General features: G+C 39.4%; 1 protein-coding gene and 1 non-coding gene across 2 annotated transcripts; one reads left to right on the plus strand and one right to left on the minus strand.

Moving 5' to 3' along the window:
- Positions 1–8,370: 8,370 nt before the first annotated feature.
- LOC109957268 (schwannomin-interacting protein 1) lies at positions 8,371–17,133 on the minus strand. Its single transcript, XM_020595006.1, has 7 exons — positions 16,708–17,133; positions 15,939–16,189; positions 15,029–15,153; positions 10,873–10,984; positions 10,573–10,698; positions 10,326–10,443; positions 8,371–10,191 (listed from the first exon to the last, which is right to left on the minus strand). The coding sequence occupies exons 2-7, from the start codon at positions 16,185–16,187 to the stop codon at positions 10,091–10,093; spliced, it is 831 nt and encodes a 276-aa protein (XP_020450662.1). The 5' UTR covers positions 16,188–16,189; positions 16,708–17,133; the 3' UTR covers positions 8,371–10,090.
- Positions 17,134–17,427: 294 nt separating this feature from the next.
- Positions 17,428–17,510, plus strand: trnal-cag (transfer RNA leucine (anticodon CAG)). The gene has a single exon. It is a non-coding gene; the product is annotated as a tRNA-Leu (tRNA).
- The last annotated feature ends 387 nt before the right edge of the window (positions 17,511–17,897 follow it).

Here is a 17,897-nt window from a genome sequence, read left to right on the forward strand (position 1 = left end):
TGCCCCATAAAACAACAAAGTGTGTAACGTGAGACAGCCTTTGTTTTAAACACCAGTTCACAGCTAAGCAGGGCGTTAAATCAGGTTTTCTACAGTGATACCAAACAAACTATAACAAAACCATAAGAAAATTACTTAATCATATTAAAACATAAATACACCTACAGTGAAAAATATAAGACTATAAATATTTTATAACTGAGTTACTTACCTTTCGAAAAAAAAAATGTCCAAATGAGAAATGGTGTTGAGATGTTCCTCGTCTTACAAAAATTATGAAAACGAAAAATTAAGTAGTGTTTGAAGCCGGACTCTCATTGTGTGTTAGTGGAGGATTTGAAAGTGGCGCCAACCGTTCTGCTCCTCAGCTCCTCGGCACAGCCGTCACACACACGCGCGCACACACACGAGCACACACACACACACACGTTCAGACGCGTGAGCAGCAATATATCACCTGTATCAAAATGTGCCTGTCGACAAATAGAATTGTTCAGTGCAGTGAGTTTCAAATAATATCACTTATGTAATTTTTATAGATTTTTATATTAACTTAAAATAACCAGCAGAGGCTTTTCCAGGCCGCGGTGCAGGACGGGACGTTGTGCAAAGCAGTTTTGTTTTGAATTTCTAACCGGTCAGAGAGGGAGGGCAGTGTCTCCCCCTGCAGGGGCTGTGCGTGTGTGTGTGTGTGTGTGAGAGAGAGAGAGAAGGAGTGGTACAGACTGCTGAAGAGAGGCCTTCTTCTCACTCTATTATGTGTGTTACTTCATGCAAGACAGTTCAGAGTTGTAATAATTTAATCTTCCACACCAACACTGTATAGATATAATTAATTTAAAGTAATATGTTACTAATGTAACAACTCAAGTAAAATGTAGTAATCTATTACATTATGTGCAAAGAGTTGGGAGAACTGAAGGAGTAGCTCTCCCAACTACTGTTATCTACGTTCTCTGTTTTAGTTTTATTTTGCTCTTTTTTAATCGCTATCTACTTCTAGACACTTTGAGCCACAAACTGCATTCAGACTTTAGGGCTACTCTTTTGTGTAATCTTTATACTTTGTGTTATTCTACTTTTTGTCAATTTTTAAATAAGGTTTTCAGTGGGGAAAACTTTGAACTTCCTCTAAACCTGCCTCTTTTTGTCAGCTTCCTGCTTGTCATACTTTGGAATAGAAACATCATTTAAAGCAGTTCAAAGACTTTGGTAGACTTTTTAGTCTTGAGGTCAGCTTCCTGATATCTTTTACAGCGCGTGACATCACCCCCTTCAATGTTTCTCAAATTTCTGCCTGTTTTCTTCTTTTATTCTGTTAACATTTAACTTTCATAAACAATATATACTACTATACTACTACTAATAATAAGAAGAATAGATAGATTGACCTTCTTGGTGGAATGATTTTATTCATCATTCCTTTCTTCCTTATTTCTTTCCATAGTTCCTGCCTCCTTTCTTTACTTCCTTTCATCCTTATTTCCTTTATACACCCCACTCTTCCTTCATCCTTTGTTTCTTTTATCTCTTTTCTCTGCCCTGCACCACTTCTTATCTTTGTTTTATCCTTCTTTATTTCATTCTTTACTTTTATGTTATTTCTCTTTGCTACCCTTCTGTCCTTCCTTACTTCTTTGTTTCTTTTCTATCAGTTTTCATTTCATTGCTATTTTCCTTCTATCTTTTCTATCCTATTTTTCTTCTATTCCTTTTTTTCATCTTTTCTCAATTTTTTTCTGCTTATGTCTTTTTGTTCATTGGTCCATTTTCTTTCAGTCAACTTTTCTGTTTTTGGTTTGGCTCCACGTTTATGTCAACACTCAGTAACTACTCAGTGATCAGTGTCTTTTCGGCAGCGTACCAGCTCTGCCAACATAATTTCTTCAGAAATGACCATTGCCAGTTATTTTGCACTCACCATTTTTTATTGCATATACTGAAGATTATTAAAATTGTATTTTATTATGTTTCTATTACATCAGGCACCGTTTTTACATTATCACTTGTTAAAGGTGGCCTGTACACAGCTCCTGTGCACAGTCACAATTTCTGAGCAGTTTAATTTATTTTCATCATATTTCTGATCTTGCTGCCCCAACAGACAGCAGCGAATAGCTACATACATACTGTACATAATAAATGAAGAGTGATTTATGACATCTTACTGTAAACTGAGAATGTACTGACTGCAGTCACTCAGTTTACCCAGTTTAGAATATATTATACAGCAACAAAGGTCAAGTTTTGCTATGTGAATATACTTTTGGTATGAATATAAAAGATAACACCCCTTCTGAAACTCCTGTTTTATGAAAAAAAAAATCATTTTTAGAGGGGCCCTAGTTTTTTACTGAAGCCTTGACAGAAAATGCTGGGCCAGAGTTGTTCTGCATCAAAGCACGAGTCCATTTTGGCACATCATTCTTTGACATTAGCCAAGCCTAGCTTTGAACTTGTAGGTAGGTTGTAGGTTTTTTCAGCTGCTCAGTGATTTCCAAAACTTTCATTTGAATAACAGCTGTGATAATAGGCATGTGTTCATTAAGTTTCTCAATCACATACTCACACACTCTTCTGTCAAGCTCTTGGAAGCGCTCAGATTTGGGCCCACAGAAAGCTTCTCTCTGACTGTGAACATTTTTATGACTCTTTTTGGGCTTGCCACTTTCTGAAATTACATTCAGTGACACCATGTTTTTGACTGCTTTGCAGTTGTTTGATGATTCTGCCTCATTGATCATAATGATTTTAAAATAATTATTTTTAACTTAGGAGACGCTCTTGTTTCTCAGCCAGCTTAATTTCAGTGTCTGCCCCATCCACACTGTGTCACGGCAGTGTGGTGACTTTAAGCACATATGTTCCTGGTCAGTTCAATTCAATTCAACTTATTTGTATAGCACCAAATCACAACAAAAGTCATCTCAGGACACTTTACAAGGTAAGGTCTAGACCTTTCTATTATCACTATTATTATAGAGGAAAACCCAACAAATCCCCCATGAGCAAGCACTTGGCCACAGTGGGGAGGAAAAACTCCCTGTAATGGAAGAAACCTTCGACAGACCCCGGCTCTTGGTGGGCGGCCTTCTGCCTCGACCGGTTAGGGTGAGTGGATAGAGGAGAGAGAGAAAAAGAAAAGCAACAAGACACAACAAACAATCAAACACTGGTCAGGTTGATGTGACCGGTGACTGCTCATCAGTAACATAGAGCTCCAGAGCCAGGGACCTGCAGAAAGGTACAGGGAGAGAGAGAGGACACACTATGGGAGAGAGGAGACACACAGTTACTGACATGTAATGGTGCCATATAGAGGCATGGAGAGGGGAGGAAAGAAACTCTGAGCATCATAGGGTAGGACCCCCAGCAGTCTAGGCCTATAGCAGCATAACTAAGGGAAGGCTCAGGGTCACCTGATCCAGCCCTAACTATAAGCTGTATCAAAAAGGAAAGTCTTAAGTCTAGTCTTAAAGGTAGAGAGGGTGTCTGCCTCTTGACTTGGTTCCACAGGAGAGGAGCTTGATAGCTAAAGGCTCTGCCTCCCATTCTACTTCTGTGGACTCTAGGAACCACAAGTAAACCTGCACTCTGAGAGCAAAGTGCTCTGTTAGGATGATAAGGCTCTACGAGGTCTTTAAGATACGATGGGACTTTGTATGTTAAGAGAAGGATTTTAAATTCTATTCTGGATTTTTCAGGGAGCCAGAGGAGAGAAGCTAATATAGGAGAGAGATGATCTTTCTTGCTAGTTCCTGTCTTTCCCCTTGCCGCAGCATTTTTGATTAACTGGTCACTGTTATTATATTACTTACATTAAGGGGACCGAAACCTGTTAACACACTCACATTGTGGGGACTTGGCCATCCTCGTGGAGACCAGAGGCCATAAGGAAATCACTGAATTTTAGGGTGGCAACATGGTTAAAGGCTAGGTGCTAGGATTAGGGTTAGACAAGTAGTGGTTATGGTTAAGGTTATGATAAGTCTACAGAAAATGAATGTAAGCCAATGTAAAGTCCCCACAAGGAATGAAAACACAGTGTGTGTGTGTAACTGAATTAAAAGAGAATTAACTCTCTTTTCTATAATTAAATAAATATTAGTCTGACTCATTAAATAATTCTTCAATCCATAGGGAAACATTATTATTTCACAGCATCACAATTTAGTCTAAAGATTGATTGTAAGTGAATTAAAACTGCATTAACTCTTTCCATCCATTCATTGTCTATACCGCTTATTCCTGAATAGGGTCTCAGGGATTAACTCTGTTTTTTGTAATTAACTGCTCAAGACTGCAAATGAGGATACTAGGACAGGGACTCTGGCTCATTTTTTATTCTTGCCATATGTTACACACTGAAGTGGACCAAATCCAGTCACTGTAAATTGTAATCAAGGAACTTTGTTCTAAGCCGTGAATTCTCTCTTGCTCCTCTGTCCTTCTGATACAGTTCACGTTTTAGAAGTCTACACATAGTTAACTGGTAAGTTATGTTGTGGTGCTGTGGTGGAGAAGTGACTGGGGGGGATGCCTTAACACACTATGTCTCTCAGTTGCATTTACTTTGTCTGTTTCTCAACATGCAAAGAATATCAAACCCATCCCCCTCGTCCTGACACACACAGAGCAGATGCACTGAGGATGGAAACTATGAGCACCACACTGTTGCCAGACAGCAGAGAGAGAAATGATCAACAGGATGAAAATAGCCAGCCGTGCTGTGACTCAGGTTATTCTATTCTATTCTGCGCTCTTTTGTTCAAGAAAGGAAGATCAGGCAAGAGTGATTTTTTTTTATTACAGTGAGAATCATTTGAAATGAAAGTCAGGTGATTAATCTTGAAGAAGACACAAACATCCACATTTTTGTGTATTATTCTCTGTATGACTGAAATTCATATAACTGTATGTAAACAAACGTGGCTACATGCTGAACACAAAACTTCCACACATCTGGGCGGAGGGTAATGATGATAATGATACAGTGGTGTTTAATGGCATGATATAGGACCATGCAATCAGTGTCTGTGCATTTAAAGAGGAGGTTGAGCCTGGTGATGTCAGACAGCATTAAGCTTCTGCTCCTGCCTTCCTGGAACCTTAGCTGTCTGAACAGCTGTTTTTAATGGTAGTGACACAATGACACAAAATGTTGGATTCATTTCAGTACTGAAGAGTGAAAAAAGAATGAATCTGATGTGAATGCTCAGTGGACATTGAAACTCCTGCCATTACAGCAAAGAATGAGCTGGCAGTGTTTGTGCAAATAGTATAGTGCTGGTAACACACATACACATACACTATATGCTGTACAGTGGCTAGCAGCTTGAAATCTGTTCTGCTTGATCAGAGAATGCAAAGTGCAACAATCCAAAGTTTGCTACTGCACAGACACAGTGTGTGTGTGTGTGTGCCTCACTGCAAACCTAATTGATACAGGACAATCAATTTGCTTTTCATTTAGATCCATTTAGATCTTGTGCCACGAGATCTCGCAATAATAATTCAATTAAATTCAATTTTATTTGTATAGCACCAAATCACAACAAAGGTCATCTCAGGACACGTTACAAAGTAAGGTCTAGAACTTAGTATAATTATTATTATTATTAGAAGAAAACCCAACAAATCCCCCTTGAGCAAGGGCTTGGTGACAAAGGGGAGGAAAAACCTCCATTTAAGAAACCTCTGAGAGAATGGGGAGGACCCCCAGCAGCCTAGGCCTATAGCAGCATAACTAAGGGAAGGCTCAGGGTCACCTGATCCAGCCCTAACTATAAGCTGTATCAAAAAGGAAAGTCTTAAGTCTAATCTTAAAGGTAGAGAGGGTGTCTGCCTCTAAAACTGAGACTGGGAGTTGGTTCCATAGGAGAGGAGCTTGATAGCTAAAGGCTCTGCCTCTCATTCTACTTCTGTGGACTCTAGGAACCACAAGTAAACCTGCACTCTGAGAGCGAAGTGCTCTGTTAGGGTGATAAGGCTCTACGAGGTCTTTAAGATATGATGGGACTTTGTATGTTAAGAGAAGGATTTTAAATTCTATTCTGGATTTTTCAGGGAGCCAGTGGAGAGAAGCTAATATGGGAGAGATATGATCTCTCATGCTAGTTCCTGTCAGTACTCTGGCTGCAGCATTTTGGATTAACTGGAGGCTTTTTATGGAATTATTGGGACATCCTGATAGTAAAGAGTTACAGTAGTCCAGCCTGGAAGTAACAAATGCATGGACCAGTTTTCCAGCATCACTTTGAGACAGGATGCTCCTGATTTTGGCGATATGGTGCAGGTGAATAAAGGCAGTTCTACAGACTTGGTTTATGTGTGATTTAAAGGACATACAGTATATTTAGACACAAGAGACCCTCCTCAAGCACGCCTGAGTTGGGCAAAAACATCAAAAAGAAACTGTGGTGTGTTGTGTACTGTGTCTGTCCCTATGTACAGTTTCACTTACTGCACTATAGCAATTTATGCCTTGCTCACAGGCACTTGGTGTTCATCTGGAGAAATTGTATAATACAATTACTTCAACTGTTACTAATTAAATCATTAAGTACTACTGCTATTCCCATGTTTAATTAGACAAACTATTAGATGCTTATTATTGATATTTATTACTTCCTATAGTAGTATGTCAAATAAAGCAGCAGCAGTAGCATTTTGTGGGAAAGACATTGCAGTTCTGAGTTCAGTTTGACCTGACTGACAGAGACAAAATGGGAAAGTGACATAAACAGAGTATAAAGGAGGGAGAGGAAGTGAGAGTGAGTTATCCATACGGATGGGGCTTCCTTCACACATGCTCTCTCTCTCCTAATCACTACATCTCATGTCCTTTTGCTTCCCAAACCAGAGTATGGCCTACAATTATCTGCTTTTGGAAAAAAAGAAAGACAGACTGTGCTAAGAGGCCCTTCTTCTTCACACTGCTTCTCTCTCTGTCAGTTTGTCTCTATCTCTCTCTACCCAGGAAATTACTTTACAATGTTCAATGAGATTAAACTGGTTCGAGCTCTATCTCAGTTCTAGTAGGTGGTTTTAATAACAGGAGGCATTAGAGTGTTGTCAGTCTAGCCCCCAAGCCTGTACTTTAGACTACACACCCCCACTGAACTAACCTCTTACATCCAACAATTTGAAGTCTCTCTCAGTTTTCGATGTCATTTGTCTCTGACAGAACATGTTCACCTCCATTTCTACGAGTGTAGCTCCGAGACACGCGTGTGACAAGATGCAACTCCTAGCTCACTCTCTTTGTTCCTACTTTCTTCCTCTACTGCCTATATATTGAAATTATTAACTACATCTTTACTGACTTGTTAAATATGTCTTTGATGTGTGTTAATAATTTATAAATATAAAATTACTGTTGGCTGATTTTAGTATTGGCTGTCATTATTTCAGACTAGATGTCACTGTAATGTGCTGTGGGAAGTTCTGACAATAAAGTTAATTGTGGATGTGATCTAAGAGAAATTGAAAGGCATTTTTTAAATGCATGTTCCACAGGTTCACCTTGGACAACTGGGTGTTTGAGGTGAAATGACTTCAACAACACTCCATCACCTGGTTACTTGTAAATTTGCCTTGTTGACCTAAGACAAATTATTCCAAACAAAATGTGAATGAAACATCAGAATAGCTTACTTTCAAATCAGAGGAGTAGTGATACACATAATATATACAAGTATTAATTTTGTGGTCAAATTTGTACAACTAAACATTTTGGGAAGGAAACCCACACAGGCACAGGGAGATCAGGCAAAGTCCATACAGGAAGGGGCAGGTCGACCGACAGGTTCAGACCCAGAACCTTCTCACTGTCAGGCAACAGTGCTAACCACTGGCCCACTGTGCCGCCCTTCTCAAATGTTTAAATCTCAATAATTAGCTTTTGAAATTTACTAGTTGGCTGTCATTCTGCAATCTTTTGGGAACATGCCTCTGGTGTGCAAAACACATACAGTATACTATAGTTCTTAACTTTAAATATTTTTAAATAAATCACTACCACTGTCTGTACATTAAACACACAGCTAGCAGCCAGTTAGCTTAGCACAAAGACTAAACACGGTAAACAGTTTGCCCAGCTCTATCCTAAGGCAACAATATCCACTAAGTGACACCTTTTAAACTCACCAATCAAGCTAAGCTAACAGGCTGCTGGTTTTAGCTTCACATTTAAAGAATACATACGTGAAAAAGGTATTAATCTTTTCATCTAACTCTCTGCACTTTAAACCAGAAACATGAGACCAAAATCCATCCAGTTACTTTCATATTTATTTGTTATATATTCATTGTGGAAGTTGATATAGCAGTGTTAGAATGTCCCTTTCATTGCTTATTTCAAGTTAGAATGTCCCTTTCATTGCTTATTTTCTTACACACTAAGCTGACTATCAGCTGTTATGTACCAACAGTGTGTGTTGTTTTAAGTCTTTAGGTGAAACCTAACTTGAATAACATAGTGTAGATGCTGCTGACTCAGCATCCACACAAATACCACCCATTTGGTCCACATTACTGGTACCTTTATGCGCTAACTGTACATTCACAAAGAAAAGTGGGTATTCAAATAAGTACATGTCTCCAAAAAGTCCAGGTGTGCAACAGTTCACAAGGTCATTTTAGCAAACTTGAATTCTTCAAATAACTTCTACTTAGCCATTGTTTAATTTGGTGTTAATCTACTGTGAATGAAATACTTCCTGAAGATGTTTCATACCAATGGCCAACCTTGGAATAAGCTGAGGCTGAAGGTAGGTTAACAGTGACACACACACATACACACACACAAAAGGCAAAGTAGAAAACAAATTCTGTTTGAATGAAAGCATTATTTTGTATTTTAAAATAGTGGTCTCAGCAGAGTGGTGAGTGTGACATAACACTTTTGAACCGACAGTTAGTGTTCTGTACGTTTATTATACTGAACTACTGTAGACAATAGCTCAGCATTGTTTTTAAAAGGTATTTAGGAAATGGAAAACATCAAAAATGTACCAAGTCTGCCACAAAAAAAAAAAAACAGATAAAAAAAATAACATTCCTTACATTTCTTTAAAAAAGCACACTGGTGAAGAAGAGTAAAATTGTACATCATTTAAAGGGCATCAGAGCACATTTAGTTCCTTATCAACTTTACTTAAAATGAATAAAAGACATGCATAAATACAAAAAATACATTTTCTGAAAAGAACAAAACTAGACTTGAAACCAAACAAAGATTGTTCGGTTGACACAATTAGCAGCTTCTTAACAGCAGTCCCTTTTATATTGCTGATTTAAGCTTTTAAAACACAACATTTATTAAAGAATTTTTCCAGGGGGAATAAGAGAGAAATCCACTTTACAAATTGTTAAATTTGTTATAATATTGATTCTAATTCTTTTCTAATATCAGATTTTAAAAGGCTAAATATTAATAATGTCTGCTATTTTTACATGATATAAACCACCAAAGAACATACTAAACCGTTTATTAGCTTCAACCAATGTGTATGATGAATTGTTGAAATGTAAAGAAAACTAAAGAAATAACAGCTTGGTGGTGCACTGGCAATTTTGTGTAAACAACTTCAATTTCTAGCCTTTTTCTTTGTTTCAACAGACATTTTTAGCATATGTAACTCCTTCAAGGTGCCCTGTTTTTTGTAAACAAACAAAAGTATAAAAAAAGAGTCAGTTCTTTCCTTTACAGCTGCCATCCACTGCATGGATCTTGTGTCCAGCTCAGTTTACTGTACCATCAGGCTCACTCACCGTCACCATGCCTGTGACATCTGGCTTTCTGCTGGTTCTGTCATTTTAAAACCATGGTTGGTGGACAGCGTCTCTTAGTGAGACAAATCTCCCTTAAAAATAATACCATACAGACAACAACATTAAAAATTGTGCAACTCAAAGTCCTTTCTAGGAGTGAAAGTCTTCACAGTGATTGTGTGGTTAGACTGAGATGTTTATGGAGTCCACTGTGACACCATGTGATTCACAACAATGCTTACAGATTGTAACAGCTGTGATACAACCACTTTTGATTGCTCAATAGGTAAACTTTAACTGGGAGTGTTTGGAATGTTCACACTGATGTGAGATCCTGGACCTCCAGCAACATGGCATCCTGCTCTGTCCTTAGCTGGTCCCGGACCTGGAGGCGACCCACTAGCTCTGAACTCAGGTCTAACATGGACAGATGTGAAATAAATAAATAAATAAATAAAAATGCTGTTTTAAGTGGGTGGCATCTGAGATAATAAAGCAAAATAAACATATGGATTAGGTTTACAGTTGGATGTAATTAGTGTGTTGTTTACCTTGTATGGTCTGGCTGAGAGAAGTACAAAGAACATTTAGCTCTTTAATACTGAATCTCTGTAAATCACTGCGCTGAAAATGTCTCTTCTGGACTACAGGATCACTATGAGCTGCAGTCTGAGAAGAGATGGGAGGAGACATGAGGAGAGCTGTGATAAACTGTATTTGAGAGGACAAGACAAAGAAAGGGCTGCATCGATACAATGTGATAGTGTGTTATCCATGACTTCACAAAATTAGACTCACTGTTGTTTTGTAGTCTGATCTCAGTCTGTCTCGTAGATTCCTCAGAGTATTCCTGAAACCTCTAGATGTTGTTCTCTCTGGCTTGGAAGCAGGCTGAGGAGTCTTACAAACCTGAACAGCCCCTCTCTTCAACATCAGGGAAGGACAAGGAGAAGAGGAGGAAGTGATTGTTGATATTTCTTACTCTTTGTATTTTTTCCTTTTGCAATCACCCAGTGACACCACAGATATAACAGTTTCAGTTCACCTAATCTAAATTGTTGTACTCTATTGTCAGGATTTTGTATTAGGGGTAGTTACCCGAGTGTTGGAGCTTTCCTTCTTGTTGGTTTCTTCCTCCCTCTCCCCCTCCTCCTCCTCACTTTCACTGATGTTGATGAAGCACAGCTGGAGATTCATCTGTGTCTGCAGACTGTTGATTACACAGCAGCCAAACAGACTTAATGTGCTAGGTTTACAGTGTGGTGGTGGTCATTTAGCAAAAGTGTAAAGGCCTGAGAGATTTTTGATTTTGTAAAATGTTCTAAAAGCAGGGTTTCACTTGGTTACTGAATGTAAATGAATGGACAAAATGGCCATTTTATCTATTTAACATTAAATATTCAACACAAAGTTTGCAAAAAAAAAGAGAGGCCTGAGCAAGCAACTGTGTGTGTGCAGTTCTGTTGAAGAAACAAGGGCTGATTGCACAAAGAGGTGAAAGAAATTATTCAGGAGCAGCCATTACAGCTATTGTGCCTGCACCTGTGAGTGTTAAGTCAACACCACCTGCTATGTTGTAGCTAGTTAGTTTCATATACATGTATGACACTGGAGCCTTTTGATGCATAAGTTGGAAAGCTGACTGCTGGGCTTCGCTTGAGACTGAAAATATCAGGTGCGTCCAAAATTGCCTACTACACATGTACATACTTTCTTCTGTCGAATGCTGCCTACTATTAATGAAAATGCAGTAGGCACTGCAGCCACTACACCATCTAGTAAGCACGACTTTGGATATACTACTACATAGTCATCTTGCCCCTGATTCACCCAGATGTTTACATATGACAACACCAGTTGCTTGTTCTTCATTCATTCATAGTAGTATTAGCATAGCTGTAACTGCTCACTTACCAGAGGGTAAAATTATGGTGACAAAAGCCTTCAGCCTAAGTGTTACAGTGGTGTGAAAAAGTATTTGCCCCCTTACTGATTTCTTATCTTTTTGCATGTTTGTCACACTGTAATGTTTCAGATCATCAAACAAATTTAAATATTAGTCAAAGATAACACAAGTAAACACATCATGCAGTTTTTAAATGAAGGTTTTTATTATTAAGGGAAAACAAAATCCAAAACTACAAAGCTCTGTGTGAATAAGTGTTTGCCCCCTAAACCTAATAACTGGTTGGGCCACCCTTAGCAGCAACAACTGCAATCAAGCGTTTTCGATAACTTGCCATGAGTCTGCCACAGCGCTGTGGAGGAATTTTGGCCCACTCATCTTTGCAGAATTGTTGTAAGCCAGCCACATTGGAGGGTTTTCGGGCATGAACTGCCTTTTTAAGGTCATGCCACACCATCTCAATTGGATTCAGGTCAGGACTTTGACTAGGCCACTCCAAAGTCTTCATTTTGTTTTTCCTTCAGCCATTCAGAAGTGGACTTGCTGGTGTGCTTTGGATCATTGTCCTGCTGCAGAACCCAAGTTCGCTTCAGCTTGAGGTCACAAACGGATGGCCGGACATTCTCCTTCAGGATATTTTGGTACACAGCAGAATTCATGGTTCCACTTATCACAGCATGTCTTCCAGGGCCTGAAGCAGCAAAACAGCCCCAGACCATCACACTACCACCACCATATTTTACTGTTGGTATGATGTTCTTTTTCTGAAATGCGGTGTTACTTTTACGCCACACATAATGGGACACACACCTTCCAAAAAGTTCAACTTTTGTCTCGTCTGTCCACAGAGTATTATCCCAAAAGTCTTGGGGATCATCAAGATGTTTTCTGGCAAAACTGAGACGAGCCTTTATGTTCTTTTTGCTCAGCAGTGGTTTTCGTCTTGGAACTCTGCCATGCAAACCATTTTTGCCCAGTCTCTTTCTTATGGTGGAGTCATGAACACTCACCTTAACTGAGGCAAGTGAGGCCTGCAGTTCTTTGGATGTTGTTGTGGGGTCTTTTGTGACCTCTTGGATGAGTTGTCGCTGCGCTCTTGGGGTAATTTTGGTCGGCCGGCCACTCCTGGGAAGGTTCTCCACTGTTCCATGTTTTCGCCATTTGTGGATAATGGCTCTCACTGTGGTTCGCTGCAGTCCCAAAGCTTTAGAAATGGCTTTATAACCTTTTCCAAACTGATAGAGCTCAATTATTCTCTTTCTCATTTGGTTTTGAATTTCTTTGGATCTCGGCATGATGTCTAGCTTTTGAGGATCTTTTGGTCTACTTCACTTTGTCAGGCAGGTCCTATTTAAGTGATTTCTTGATTGCGAACAGGTGTGGCAGTAATCAGGCCTGGGTGTGGCTAGAGAAATTGAACTGAGGTGCGATAAACCAGAGTTAAGTTATGTTTTGACACTTGTTCACACAGGGCAATGTAGTTTTGGATTTTGTTTTCCCTTAATAATAAAAACCTTCATTTAAAAACTGCATGATGTGTTTACTTGTGTTATCTTTGACTAATATATAAATTTGTTTGACGATCTGAAACATTACAGTGTGACAAACATGCAAAAAGATAAGAAATCAGTAAGGGGGCAAATACTTTTTCACACCACTGTATATTACGTGCACCACCATATTGTACATCTTATCACGTAGGTTACTGAATGTGACAATAGGACCACTATGGCTACAGGGTCATCACATCTTCAAAAACAGTGTTGGAAATTTCTAAATTTACATTACTTGGACAAACTGACCATATATTCAAAACTCAATGGTTTTTTTTTTTTTGCCTAAAAAATTTAAATGTAATGAAGTGCCATAAGAACAGTCCCAGGACAACAATTATAACAACTTTGAGCAAATTTGAGCCTGCCCTGCCACCGCTGTGGGACGATGGGATAGCATACTGTCCACTGCTTCCATACTACGATGTTATGTAGGTCATCCAGGCACTACTTGCATTCATATTTTTCCATACAAAGAATTTGGACATACTACTTGTCTCACATACACATTTTAGCCTACTACATAGTAGGCAATTTCAGAATTACCCATTGTCACTTTTGCCTGTGTCCTACAGACCCAGCTTGTTTCAGTCATGGTTACTTAACCAGGTGCAGACCAATTATCACAAGAGGATCCACCTGCATGTAATGTTTAAATAAGCAGCTGTACTGTAAGACTGTGGCACTGCTGAAGGCCGGACAGCCAAAAACATTGTCTTCTCACAGAATAAAGTGAAATCTTCCTACTGAGTGTGATCCCTATTCATATTAATTACTACTAGGTGGCCTGTGAATTTTTACTAGAGATCAATAAAGTCTTCTGATTATAATTTTTTAATCTGATTCTGAAAAGTACCTAGTAACTAATGTTATTAAATAAATGGAGTGGAGTAAAAAGTACAATATATTCTTCATAAATGTAGTCAAGTCAAAGCATGAAGTAGCAGAAAATATTAGTACAGATACCTCAAAATTGTACTTAAGTACAGTTCTTGAGTAAATGTACTTTCTACCACTGGTTTATCGACACTTGCTCATGTGAAATGACATACAAATTTGCTACCAAAGTGAGCCAGCAGGGGGCGGTGACAAAGAACTCCACCAAAATAGAGCTGAGCTTGCCCAGAAACAACAAAAATTTAAGTTTAGGTGGTCCCAAATAATCAAAAATCATTTAGTCATATCGACCATAAAATAAACAATTCAAACACGAATACAAGTTAAAATTCAAAACAAAATGTGTGAAACCTCTCAGGGCACAGAAGTTGCACAATTAAGGTTTAGTTGCACAATTAAGGTATTTGCTGTACCTGCAGTTTTCAAAGAAATATAGGCTATGAGAGTGTACTTTGAAGGGGGTAACATTCATGGCCAGGATCTAATACGATATCACACATGCCTAAAGTAACGTGAGCTGCCCCAGGTCAAGTAGCACACAGAAGCTACTTTATTAAGCTGTTTTACTGTGTTTACAGTTGCATGTGATACAACATTTTCATCTTGTCGGTCCTTGGCTATCTGTAAGAAAAAAAATTGAAAATGTGCATCCTTACAAACACACAACAAATATTATTTTGCCTCCAAGCTACTCCCTGAAGATGTAAACTACTCAAATGCACAATCACTGAGTAAATATTTTCATTCCGGGACATCCTCTCCCCACACTGACATGCCAGGTCCATAACCAAGTGACATTCTGGGACCTCATAATTTACAAATTAAGCACTGCCCAGCTGACACTGGCTGACAGGAGGGGTAAATCTGAACAGGTCATAAGACTCTTTAGTGTGTGTACCGGGAGGTGAGTGCCAGCACGTGGCTGTTGCAGGCATCTTCTCCGTCCTCCCAGCTCTCAGCTCTCCTCCTTCTCTCCTCTGTCCAGCTCACTGGAGCTCTGTCTCGCTCGAGAGAATCTCCAATCTAAAAACCATGCCCAATGTGTTAGACAAACATTTCACTGCCCCACTCTGTTTCCTTCAGTAATTTATGACTGTACAGTAATAGCCTGTTGTTGCTGAGGTTAGTGTAGCTTTATACAGGTGACAGGTGCCAGCACATGGCTGCTGCAGGCACTGTCTGTGTCCTCCCAGCCTACCAGTAACTGTTATACTGGGTCAGAAAAAGTGCTTGACATATCACTGTGCTGTTCTAAAAGATGTTTAATGGGTTTGAAGAAAAAAAAATTACAATTAAATCTTGTCGCCCCAAAATGGCAGGGACCTCTTTTGCTAATTTTTGACAGATATTTTTAGGGATTGTTTTCCATGAACCATATTTACAAAACACCTAAATGCAGGAGTGAGAGATTTAGATCCATCTTTATCTAATTCAATTATAAATTTAACTTTCCCCCCCAATTTAATCTTGAATTCAATTTTTTTTAAAGTTATATGTCAAACCAACTTTACTTGGTCAGTATTTAATGTGGCTACTATTTAAAATTTTTTTTTTAAAGAGATAAAACTCAGCAACTGGCAACCGTTCAAAATGGGAGACTGACTTAAGTGTCCACACAAACTGACTCAGAGTTAAACTCATCAGTGTTTCTGGAACTGATCACTCAGAGTTCTCCTCAACTCAGGGATAACAGAGTTCTTCGTTTACCTGCTTTCTCTATGAGGGCATGTACTCTAACCCGCACCAAGAATTGTGAAGTACTTTCTCCTGAACCTCATACACCCCTCTCACAGAGTGTGTTCTCTAACCTTTGCCTTCTTCTCCTCTTCTTGCTTCTCCAGGTCAGCAATACGCAGGCTCAGTGCCTCCCAGTGCATGATCGGAAGGCCCATATTGTCCTCATTGCAGCCGTCCTGCCAGACCAGTGACATGCCCTCTGAATCTTCATCTTCCTCCTCTTCATTGTCAGCATCATCATTACTCCTCTTGTCATCCTCTGCCTCGTTACTCTCTTTCTCCTCCCACCGCTGCCTCTGTCTTTTCTTTTCTCCCTCCATCTCTGCAGCGATGGAAGCAACAGATTAAAGTTGGAAGAGGAACTTCTATATATTACACACTTTCCAAAGTTTGCAGTGCAAAATATAACATTATAATTGTGTCAAAGCAGGAAATAAAATAAAACAAGATGTTTTCCTGGCTACCTGACACAAGGACAGTTTCTTCCCCAGGGCCATTACACTGTTGAACACTAAACCCATGACTGTTTAACAGAACAACAACCCTCAGTGCAATACCTTAAAAATATACCTCTGTATATATCTTAAAACTTCCATCTAAACGTTGTATAGATAGATACTTTATAGGTACTGTATTATGGTTAGGATCAGGGCATAAAAATTCGACACAACATTCGGAAATTCCAAAACATAAGAATCCAGGTTCAGTGTTAATGATTTCCTTAGTTAAAGCATTAGATTTAGGAATGTTACGGAAATGTCAAACAATATATACTAAAGGCTATCACACCAAATTGTTAACTGTTGTTGAAAGTTTTTAAAAGTTAAAATATCCACATACTACTTTCTCCGAAGTATAAAAATAGCTGTACTGCTCCCGTTGTCAGACGTTTTTCCACATAGCTCAGCTCCTTCCTCAGCTCCTCCTCGTTATCTTTCTCCTTCCCTTCTTCTGTATCAAGTTTACTCTCGCTGCCCCTTATTCAACTAGCCATAAGAACCAGAGCACGCGCCCACAAGAGCTATTCAACTATCACTCAGCGCAGTTTACACTCTTACTTAGCTTCAAACTGTTTTGTCGGTTTTATGTTTTTGGGTGTTAACATTTCAAAGCTCTGCTTACTAACGGTCCAAATATACGCAGAAAAAAAATCCAAACGTCAGCTACTTTTTCCTTCTTCTTCTTCTTCGCCTCCTCCTTCTTCTTCTTCTGAGGTTTAACGGCAGTTGGCAAACAACAAATTGGTGCATTACCGCCACCAACTAATAGTATGGGTAAAGAGGCTAGTATTAACAATAATGTTTGCGTTTTCCCTGCTATTTGAAGTACTGCAAATGCGAAATATGCACTAATATTATCAGCACTAACATTTATGTCAGTATTGTCAGTAAAAATTCATTTAAGTCATTTAAGGGGCAGTGTATGTAAAAGCAGAAGTTACATTGTGAGCTACACTGAGAGAATTTGTGTAAAACCATGAGTATTTTTTGTTTTGTTTTGTTTTGGTTTTTTTTACAATTTTTTTTTTAGCTTTTCATCTGGTTATTTTGTTTTCATGGTGTCAGAATGGCTGAGTGGTCTAAGGCGCTGCATTCAGGTTGCAGTCTCTCCTAGAGGCGTGGGTTCAAATCCCACTTCTGACCCCTCCTTGAACCCGAGTGATCCTAGGAGCTATGTTGTCGGGGGCTATATGTCCCTGGTAGGGTCTCCCAAGGCAAACAGGTCCTGGGTGACGGGTCTAAGAGTGGTTCAAAAGGCCTATATGAATAGATTAAAATCAAGGACCGTGATGTTGCCTGGTATGGTGCAGTCAGGCCCGGGGTTGGCGCTCGAATGCGAGTGCCTGGTGGCCGGGCCTCCCCTCAGGGGGCCTGGCCGGGCTTAGCCTGAACGAGCAACGTGGGGGCCCACCACCTGCAGGAGGATCCATAAGGGGCCGGTGCACAGTGGATTGGGCAGCAGTTGAAGGCAGGGGCCCTGACGACCCGATCTCTGGACACGGAGACTGGCCCTGGGGCCATGGAATGTCA

This window comes from Monopterus albus, unplaced genomic scaffold (genome assembly GCF_001952655.1).
Source record: "Monopterus albus unplaced genomic scaffold, M_albus_1.0 scaffold25.1, whole genome shotgun sequence".
Classification (NCBI taxonomy): domain Eukaryota; kingdom Metazoa; phylum Chordata; class Actinopteri; order Synbranchiformes; family Synbranchidae; genus Monopterus; species Monopterus albus.

Excerpts from the sequence above, each read along its gene's own strand:
- LOC109957268 (XM_020595006.1), bottom strand. The coding sequence starts at position 16,187 with ATGGAGGGAGAAAAGAAAAGACAGAGGCAGCGGTGGGAGGAGAAAGAG. Across the intron at positions 10,444-10,572 it reads GATCAGACTACAAAACAACA|ACTGCAGCTCATAGTGATCC; the intron begins GTGAGTCTAATT and ends ATCTCTTCTCAG. Across the intron at positions 10,192-10,325 it reads TCTCAGCCAGACCATACAAG|ACCTGAGTTCAGAGCTAGTG; the intron begins GTAAACAACACA and ends TGTCCATGTTAG.